Genomic DNA, 10610 nt, shown 5'->3' with positions numbered 1-10610 from the left:
TGCACTTGTGGTTGCAGGTTATTCAAAATCTTTCACTTTGTGATTTGTTATTAAGCACACTATGGTCTATGGTGTCAGTCTTCACCTCTAATTCTTTAACTTGCAGCCAGCAAGCTAATAAAAAAAAATCAGCTTGAGTAATTTTCCTGACGCATGCTCTTAAAAAGGAAAACAGAAGTGGCACAGAAAAGCAAGTTATAATGTATCTTAACCGTTTATACAAAGCTGATTTTTATCATGTTGAAACATGACAGCAGAGTCCATTTTAAAACATTTAAAATATTTTATTGAACAATACATAAAGCAAAGTTACAACCATTTGCTGATACATCAGCTCTAAAATTCATACAAAGAGAAGGTCAAGCTATGTAGAAAACTTTCCCAAATTAAACATTGTACCTGACAGATTCTGTTAACTGATGTCTGACTTTATCGCACCACTTGAACACATGACCTGAGAATTTCTGGATGTCCCTTTAGAGCCTGGAGGTAATATTATGACTAATATTATGACCCTGACATCTGACAATAGTTTGGGTAATTAATCATTATGATACAATGCCAAAAGTTGACATCATTAAGTCGTGTCCAATTCATCAATGCACCTAAAATGCAGGATGACATAAAAGCAGGAATTGTACAGATTCGATTCTAGTTCATGTCGGGAAGCTCAGAGACAACTACCAACTGATCTGAAATTGTGCTTCAGTAAATTACAGGATGTAAAAACTGCTGTTATTTACAAGGAAATCTAATAAGCTCTATTAGAAAAAGAATATTGCATGCCATTTTGTGGTTTGTTAAAAAATATAATAAGATAAAATGCCTTTGAGACACTCAGCTACGATATTCAAGCTCCATCAAGGTTTCAGCTCAGACTCACAGATAAGAGAGCTGTACGAGAGGAAATTAAGGTGATGGGTCAGTAAATGTAATAAAGATGTGATCGTAAAAAAAGTTTTATCAAGACACTGTGTTTCTGTCTGTTGTACTCATGTCCAGCTTTCTTAAAAAAATAATCAAACTCATTTATATACCTGGACTTTCCCTATTACAGATACTGGTAGTATCTGTTCCTCTTCTCAGCTGATGTGTTTACATGCAGATGCATCATTTGAACAATAATATATAAAAAAAAAAACAGTTCTGATATTAAGAGGCACAAAAAATCAGAAGCACACAGAACACACACTCCAAACAAAGGAGGAAAAAATGTCTGAGGATAAAACTGGGTCATCAGTCGGCCACGACTATCTATTTAAAAAAACCTACAAATGTATGAGAGTGGTCTTATTGCTGATCTGTAGTAAACCATTTCCTATAGCCTGGATACTTAACCCCCACATGTGTCGGAGACACTAAAGCAGACAGTTCAGGTCAACTCAAACAATCACGCTGATCTATAAAAAAATGCAACTTCAAAGTTGTCGTCCCTGTTTACTGCCAACTATACCACGAATGACGACTTCTGTTTGAAATCCCCCTGAAAACAAACACATCAAACATCAGAAGATATTTTTCCCAGAGCTCTCAGTCTGTTAAGACAGAAAACACTGTCCTTAAGCCAACAACAATACCTGACAGGCTCATACTTACATCCTCATCTTCACCACCGTACAACGATGGCGGCTGGTACACCACGTTGGATTTTGGTTTGCTGCAGGGAGAAGTTAAAAACACAACATGTTGAGCGAGTGACGGAGAGAGAGCAGACCAGTCTATACATGTAATATGAAGGAAAGCCGCATTTCATTGAGGAGGGAGTGTCAAGTCAGTCTGCAGCAGCAAACCAGCTAATTATCTGCTAAAATCCAGCTGACAGTGTAGAAAAGGAAATCCTCTTACCTCTCACTCTTCTCTGTAAAGGAATGAAAGGAAACAGCGTCAGTACAATAAAGCAATTGGTGCATAATACAGAAGTGCAACAGTCTAGTTGTACCGAGCTGAACGAGTGAGGACATCAGGAGCATTTTGGACTCTGGGTTCTCTTAGTCTGGTTGCATCTGCAGCTGAATCTCAGCTTGTGTGATTGTAGTTTAAAGTTTAAAATTAAAGCCTTTAAATTAAATGAAAGACATCCTGCAAGCTGGACGAGTAATAACGGAGTAATGTTGCACTTTCCCCTCCTCCCAGGAGTCTTCATGGATGTCTACAGGTCATGGGACTGGTTAAAGGAGGAGAAACTTAAAATCTCCTTAACAGGCGATTCCACTGTCTCTGTATTTGTCTTCATTAGTAAACACCGAATCCTGCACAACATGCTTCAATTATTCATTTACGTGGATGGCATCCTCCTGTCTAACACTGCCTCCAGAATTATATTCTGTATTATCATATTATTAGTAATAGCAGTAGTAATTTTCTAGTATTCTTGCTACTTGCATAACAGATATATTTCTATATAGACAGTTGCTATTTTGTTGTAGCAGTATACACACAGTTCACATATTTACAGTTACATATATTTCATATTGTTAATAAATTAAGGTTGGTTTATATTGTTATACAGTGTGCATACCTTTACTTATTTCAGATACATTTTTACATTCTCTAAGGTTTTTGTTATTTCCTTGTTCTATTTTATTACTGTTGTCCAATGGGGGCGACTGTAACTGACCCAATTTCCCCTCTGGAATCTAAGTATTCTGATTCTGAGATCACTGAAAGAATTTATCATTGACAGATTAAATTCACTTTAATTTGTTGTTGTTGTTTCATTTACACGTGTCACCTGTTTGGACTTCTTGTTGAGAAATATTACATATTTTGTGTTGCCCATCTATTTTTTCTATTTTCAGCCTTCTAATGTATTTTGTGGACAGATAGACACCTTAACCGATTTTACACATGCATTTGATCAGTTGTTAAATGTGGTTCACTATGAAGTGTGTGATTTGACTCATTTTTTGTTTATGGCAGCTTGTATCCAGTATTATACAGATGTGAGGTTTTTGCATTTATGACCAAAATGCTTTTGTGCTGCAACACAGCATTACATGTTGCAACTCTCCTGCACCCTCACTAGCTGCCTCTGCTTCCTGTACTGCGTCCTGGGTCTGGACTATGGGCTGAAACTAGTTTTTTTTTTTTTTTCAGTTCATTTAATGCTCGAAAAGCCAACTATCAGAAGTCAGAGGTTTCTAATGATGTCAGCACTGATCGCAGTCATATCATATGATTTTAACACAAAGAAGAAAACTCACTTGGCAGGTATCCTTTCTTGTGGGCAAACCAAATGCCAAATCCCAGCAGGGCCAGCAGCAGCAGAACCACGATTACAGCTGCAACGATTCCTCCAGTGTTCAGGTCACCTTGAAGAAAACGTCACATAGTGAGGTTGGGGTGGTAAACTAGCACATTATCCCGAAAACTAAAAAAAAGCTAAAATAATTTCACTCTTAAGCTGTTGCAGTTTCCAAATAATTAAAGGAGAACTGAAAATGAAAGTTGTATCTTATTGATGAACATTAAAGTTTCTATTTATATAAACACCTTTCATGCAGCCAAACCAGTTCACTGTTCTTCCAGTGTCGGCATGCAGCACACTTCACCAGCTGAAACAGCTTCAACAGTTTCCCTCTCTTGAATATATGAGCTCAGGCTAAAGGATGTTATTGAAATTGAAGGGAAGAGCACTTACGGACTTCCATTCTCGTGCCTTTACAGCGCTGAGGAGGACCGGCATCGTTGACAGCCTCACAGTAGTACTGACCTGAGTCCTTTTTGGATGCAGCGGGAAACACCTGAGGAAGACAGACAGGGTACAGGTGTTCATCTTAAAGGTCACGGGGAGCACAACTGTCACAGCAAAGATGGTGCAAAGCAATGCCTTGTAGCTGACCAGGTTTCCATTGTCTGGATTTAGGCTGTAGGTGGCATTCTTGAAGGCAACAATCTTTTGAGGTTCATCAGGCAGAAGGGTGTCATCTCTATACCACCTGTATGTGGGCGGAGGTGAGCCGTCGCTGTCGTGGCAGGACATGTAGGCCGCCTTGCCCGTCGTCACCGAGGTGGGAATCCGACACAAGGGCGGAGACGGAGGCACTGCGGGATATAACACTCAGTTCTCAGCAGCTCTCCACATTTACAGTGATGCACAACCTCCATTACAGCACAAAAATTTAAGACAAAGGTGAGAATATGAGTCGTTTTATGGTCATGGTGCAAGTCTGGGTGGATCATAATTAGACTGGTGTGTTTGCAGGATGGAATCACAAAGGATCCTCACCAAGAACAGTCAGCTTCACACTGGTCTCTCCAAACTGCCCGTTCCCAGACACCTCGCAGTCGTACACTCCGTTATCCTTGCGGGTCACTTTGGAGAATCTCAGATTGTTCGAGTACGTGGTCACTCGGTTGGCATATGGCTCTGCAGGAGAGATGCAGCAATATGTAACAGACTCAAAGGCATTCAGAGAGCACAAACCCCCACAAAGCTGCCCAGTCACCTCAATTTGTTCTTTAATAATAGAATAGGTTAATTAAAGACTGGTTGAGATATGTAGTATGAGTGTTTTGAAAAAGAACTCAAAACATTGGAAATGTGTACGTATTAGGAATGCCTACATGGAGAGACCCTAGGGCTGTCAAAAAGCCACACACACAGACTGTGAATCTGCTTACCTGTTGGCTTCCCGTTGTAAACCACGTACACCTGCGAGCCTTTTAGGTCTTTAAATTTCCACTCAACTCTGGCATTATTACCAAAATCGGGTGAATATGAGCACGTGAGGTCAACCCCTGAAACAACAGAGTTTAGGATAAATCCCAAAGAACACACAACTACTGGGAAGCCTTTCACTATGAAAAAGGAATTATTAAAAACGTAAAAACGTATGTGTTTCCCTCAGCATTTTAAGTGGCAAAGTCCTGCACAAAATGCCCGAAACCAAATATGAACTTGTCAGAAGAGAGCTTTCGTCACGTTAAAACACAATGAAAAGAAGGACGGGTGCAGGTAGTTGGTGGGGACACCTCTACAGAGAATAAACCAGCCTCTCACAAGCTGGAAACAATCCAGCATCTGTGTGCTAAGCATCCAGACGCTGTGATTTACAGCTGAGCCGTACCTTACAAATACACTATTCACACACAGTTGTTTCCAGCAAACACGTCACTGCTTACACATTTATGTCAGTTCCTGGCTTTCCTCTACATTCAAATGACTTTCCATTTTCAGGACTCACCTTCATTCTCCTTCACCCGCACATCTGGGTTACTGCTCGTGACTGAAAACCCACTCACACCTGGACACACACAGATGAAAAGAAAACTAATTAGACAAGACATTATTATTTCAGTAGACTAAAAATAACCAAGAAGCAAACATTTAGAAATAATACACAGGATATACAGGAAGAACAGGCAGAGCATGGCGTAGTCTGCATACCAAAAACGTTATTATTTGACCCATTCTGCCCTTGTTGGAATTTGCTTGGGATGTAATGATGTCTCTTAAGACTTGAGAGACACACAGTCATCACCACAATCTTAAAAAGATGCTGAGTCTACATTTTTAATTCCTGTAAGTACAGCTACTATCATTGAGTCAGTGTGGCTGCACAGTCACGTCTGAGGGCGGTGCGGTGCAGCAGCAGCAGCAGCAGCAGCAGCAGCAGCAGCCATCCAACACAGCAGACTGGTCACAATCACGTCGAAGTGACTTTTCAAGTCAATTTTTCATCTCCCTCATAAAACCCTGACTCTAAAAAAGTTTGGATGATATTTAAAAATCAAGGACACTGATGAAGTAAATACTGTCTTTATACTGTTTTCAGTTGAATATATGTCAAACGGGATTAGCAAATGATCACATTCTGTCTTATTTATGTATGAGATTACAGGCAGATACTACGGCGTGCTGTGCTGTGACATTTCTAAGATGACCACGAGAAGCTGGTAGATGTGCAGGCTGGTAGATCTGAAGCAGGAATGACTTTTTATACCTCAATACTTTCAGTACTTTGTCTAACAAACCAGTTGGCCTGAAACAGTCAATTAATCCATTAGTTGATTCAGAATTAATCAGCAACTGTTTTGATCATTTATTAATCGCTTTGAAAAATGTGATTATTACATTATTACTGGACTTCTTTGTCTTCTGTGATGATAAACTGAATATCTGAACAAAAAATGATTGAATACTTTGGTTACAGACTGGTTGAATGAGTCAATTTGACCTATTAGAAATTACATAAAGCAGTTTTTCTTATTTCTATTATTACTTCAAAGACTAAATGACTCATTTAGAAAATAATGGCTGGATGAATGCCAGCTAAAATAAACTTAGCTGCAGTCCTATAACAAGACTTGACAACACTAACTAACCGTACCAGCCTTCATTGTGTGAAACAATCACTGGATTAACAATAAATGAGCCTTCAAAGCTCACAGGCCACGGTAGCTGTTCACAAAATGACGTTCTGTTGACAGAAAAAGCTCTGGAGGTTGAAGAAAAAGCTCTGGAGGTTGAAGAACACACCTGTTGTCGAGCAGTCAGAGCATGCTCACAAAACTCAAGGGTGTGGACAAAAAAAAACGTGGCTCATTCCAGGCTGCTGAGCCAGAAAACTTCCGGTGAAACTGGCAACAGTCTGGTTGAAACTGGGGCTCTTCGGGCACAGAAACGCTGCCACAAGAGACACACGGGCCAGTAAATTATTAATGCTCTCCGTCCAGAGCGTGTCTGTCACAGCGCAAATGCATCCACGGCACTACCTGACATTACATCAAACCTCTGCCATTACTTTAAGCGTTGGGAGTTACACGACTTAACTACGGCGTTGCTGTCTGACAAACCGAGAGGCTCCAAATACAGGGAAGAACAGCAGCAGCTGGTTAATCATAAACTGTGTACAAACTCAGTCATTAATTGGACACATCACCCAATTCACTACAAATAGTGAGAATTTAAGCTTATGTGTATATCAATATAATACTTCTACCGTTTATTCGTTCCATACATGTACAAATGATATTTTTTTTGTACTTTGACTTCAGTTACATTCAGACTTCCTCAACACCCTGCAGACCTTTGTCTCAGGCGGGCCAGCTGAGATAAGGAAGCACAGTCACAGTTTTGGTTTGGTGGAGAGATAAGGCCCGAGACCAAAGTGAAACCAGAGCACTGCGTGACTTCTTTTGTTTGCATACTTGGCCAGTTTCAGGGTACTTTTCTTTTGAAGAATAAACAGCGAAAGCCTGCCTATATGCTGCACAGGGTCCATCTCACACAGCAGACTGCGCTGCACGTCACTCAGCGAGATTTCATGATGTTTGTGAAAATCCCGACACCGTTCAGCCGGTCAGGGTGGTAAATGTGCTGCTCCAACTTCAGGTGATGACAGAATTTTGTCAGCAGTGTTATGGAAAAACCCACCATTGATAATATCCAGAACAGAATTACTCACTGGAAATAATTCACGAATAACATGAATGTACCTTGATCACATCTTGAGTAGTTTAACTATAAATTCAAAAACAAAGTCATAACACTCATTGTATAATACTGTGTCTTCATCATTGATCTGAGTGTGGGCTCACTCTATTTTAACATGATTACAATATATTCCTGTCCTACGTGTTAAGGTCACAAAAACAATGGCAACTTTTAAAAAACAGGAGGAACTAACAAATATTCCTCTCTCCACACCTTCCACATCGCTGTGGTTTCTGGTTTTACTCCCACACTCAGGCCCTGCTACATCTGCTGCTCGCTTTCCTTTATAAAACGGGCATTATAGTAAAAGACTGGATATGCTGCAACTTGTAGACGACAGATGAAGCTTTTTTATTGTTTTTATGTCAACTTCACCTTATCAACAACCTGCAGAGCTCACACACACAGCAGGCCGCGCAGGCCCAGGCCCGAGCGTCCTGTGGTCCGTTTCATTAGGAACAACAAAACTTCTCGCACTTCACTTAGACTTTAAGGGCTGAATATTAACTGCTGTGGTTGTTGTTAAACTGGGTAACAAGATAGACTTTAAACTGTCCTCAAACTAACACAACTAAGCGCTGAAAATCACCCACCTGTCGCTGCGAGAATGAACAAAGACACCGAAACCAAGCCTCCGGTCAGCATGTCGACGTCTTTGGTCCGTTTCAGCTCCGCGACGACGTCCCTTCACCACAATCCTGCAGGGAAAACGCGCAAAAATCCTCCTCACGTCGAGCACACAACCAGCGGCGGATATTTCCCAAACACCTTTTTCACTGTGTCGACGTTTCTATCTGCAACAACTCGTCTGCTCTCACCTGAGGAGTCCGCCCAGGTAACAACAAGCTCGGTACTTCCGGTAAGAGGATCCCCTCAGGTGCGCTGGGTGACAGCGGAGTGGAAAAACAGGTCTGACTGGATGAAGGCTGTGACGAAGCTCACCAACACGCGGGGAGGAGCGGGGCAAGTCGGCCGCTGGAGGTCGAAGATGTGAGTCAGATATGAGGAAACTGTTTTTTTGTTTGTTTGTTTTATCGATGATGTCACAGCAGGTGTGAGCATGCCTGCCAGCGACCACAAGTCAAGGCTATGTGACATGCTTAAATAAATGCAAGAAGTAAAAACTAAAACAATAGCAACATATACTATGCAGGCTAATATTAGACGATTTTAACTAATGTTAAGATATATGAACCCTAATAATACAGCTATTATTATGTTATATGATCATGTTGACATTAATTTGGAGATATGGAGCAGCTATTTTAAGTTTCAAGTTAAAATGTATTATAGTCGCACTCTAAGACCCTGGAAAAAATATGTTAGATGTATTTGAAACCATGAAAGATTATGTGATTTGTGCAAAGTGCAACACTTCATGTCAGAGGCTCAATAAAGTAGTTTTTGCAGGTTTATAATCTGTTACATCCCTGCTGGACAAACAATATGCTGCCACACACACTGAAGGCTGCATGATCATATGAATCAGCTGTAGCCTCCTTGTCCCCTTTCGCCATCTGTGTGTTGTAGGTTAGGTCTTTGTCTGTATAGCTGGTGGAGGAAGCAGATCTGATGCATTTTGACCACTGAATGATGTCTTTTAACATTGCCAGAAAGTAGTCCACATACCGCAGATATACAGTATTTACAGCATGGATATAGGCTACACAGTGCTTTTATTTTGTGCACTAAGGCCCTGCACTAAATTCAATTGAAATAATAACATCATTAATTTGAAAACTTTACCAACTGTGATGTTCAAGATATAGTTCAGTGTAAAAACCAGAAACAGTGCAGAGGGCCTCCAAACTAACCATCAGCACTTTATTATGTGTTACACAAGTGCTCTTGAATGCAGTCTGAACGTGCAGGATGAGGCAACATGTTGGTGTGTGTGTGTGTGTGTGTGTGTGTGTGTGTGTGTGTGTGTGTGTGAGAGAGAGAGAGAGAGAGAGAGAGAGGACTTACTCAGCTTGTGTATATGTCCTGGAATCCCCCTCTTGGGAAATATATCATGGGCAGTTTACCGGTGCTCCGCTCACTCCTGATAGGTTACTGTGCCTGTCCATTTTATAACTCTGTCTGTGGGTGTGAGATTACAGCATGTGGCCAAAAGTATGTGGACGCCCAGACACATACTCGTGGACACTCTCTTGGCCTGGGACTATTTTGCTTGATTTGGCTCTTTAAGTACAATTAATGGCAATCATCATGCTGCAACATATTTTAGACAATGACATGCTTCGAACTTTGTGGCAACAGTTTTTGGGAAGAGTCTTTCCTGTTTTAACATGCTCATACCTCCTCCAAAGGGAAGTCCATACAGCTCTCAGCCCCATTTAAGCACATTTGGGATGAACTGGAACACCAACTGTGAGGCGTGATCACCCAGCATTAATGCCTCAGCTCACTGGTTGTACTACTGGCTGTAATATTCAGGTATCCACATACTTTATTTGGTTTCACACATGCTTTTGGTGATATGGTGCATCTGTAGTTGGTGTCTGGTAAATACATTTATATACATTTGCACTGAAACAACAATAGTGGTTAAGCACACTACATCGGTTTGGGGTAAATAAAACAGGCATGGCATATTGCTGCATCCATTTTGGGGCCATAGAGGTGGTGTTGCAGTCCTCCTGTATCAGGATTGTAATTACCCACTGAGGTGAGCTGTTTTCAGGATGTTGTGTAAACACAAACATATTTTTTAGCCTGTATGTGCAGTTAAATAGACGTTTTTCAAAACATATGTTGTTGATCTCTGAACTACCTGCTGAAACAAGATAGCTATTAAACTCTGGTATTTCCTTGTTACTGTAATGCCTGCAACATTTCCCTCTCGTGTCTGACACTTTGAAGTACAATCCAGTTTGACCCAGTGTCGCCCCCTACAGGACACCCACAGCACCTTCAGCATCATGCTTAGTTTCAGTTAATGAGCATTGTTCTTCTTTTTTGATGCTGTTAACTTTCAGTTCAGTTTATTGTTATGATACAGTACACAGAACAGCAATGTTTTTCAGTGCAATTAAATGATTGTGCTTTGGCTACACACCACCTACTCTACGATATACAGTACATAAGTAAAAATCCTTTATATTATCAGAAAAAACATTGCACCGTATAGAACCATCAATGTGGAGCTGACTAAACATATAGCGTTTGG

At 40.7% G+C, this 10610-nt stretch overlaps 1 protein-coding gene across 1 annotated transcript; it reads right to left on the bottom strand.

The window, feature by feature from the left end:
• Window positions 1-259: 259 nt before the first annotated feature.
• f11r.1 (F11 receptor, tandem duplicate 1) lies at window positions 260-8294 on the bottom strand. The gene is made up of 10 exons (XM_041952883.1): window positions 8032-8294; window positions 5187-5246; window positions 4624-4740; window positions 4229-4369; window positions 3842-4044; window positions 3641-3743; window positions 3204-3311; window positions 1846-1858; window positions 1597-1657; window positions 260-1483 (listed from the first exon to the last, which is right to left on the bottom strand). Exons 1-10 carry the CDS (start codon window positions 8081-8083, stop codon window positions 1448-1450), a joined length of 894 nt encoding a protein of 297 aa, XP_041808817.1. The 5' UTR covers window positions 8084-8294; the 3' UTR covers window positions 260-1447.
• Between the last annotated feature and the right edge of the window lie 2316 nt (window positions 8295-10610).

Source organism: Chelmon rostratus, chromosome 14 (genome assembly GCF_017976325.1).
Source record: "Chelmon rostratus isolate fCheRos1 chromosome 14, fCheRos1.pri, whole genome shotgun sequence".
Classification (NCBI taxonomy): Eukaryota; Metazoa; Chordata; class Actinopteri; order Chaetodontiformes; family Chaetodontidae; genus Chelmon; species Chelmon rostratus.
This window is presented reverse-complemented; position numbering and strand designations above follow the sequence as displayed.

Excerpts from the sequence above, each read along its gene's own strand:
- f11r.1 (XM_041952883.1), bottom strand. The coding sequence starts at position 8,083 with ATGCTGACCGGAGGCTTGGTTTCGGTGTCTTTGTTCATTCTCGCAGCG. Across the intron at positions 4,045-4,228 it reads TGTGAAGCTGACTGTTCTTG|TGCCTCCGTCTCCGCCCTTG; the intron begins GTGAGGATCCTT and ends TATATCCCGCAG. Across the intron at positions 3,312-3,640 it reads AGGCACGAGAATGGAAGTCC|GTGACCTGAACACTGGAGGA; the intron begins GTAAGTGCTCTT and ends GTTTTCTTCAAG.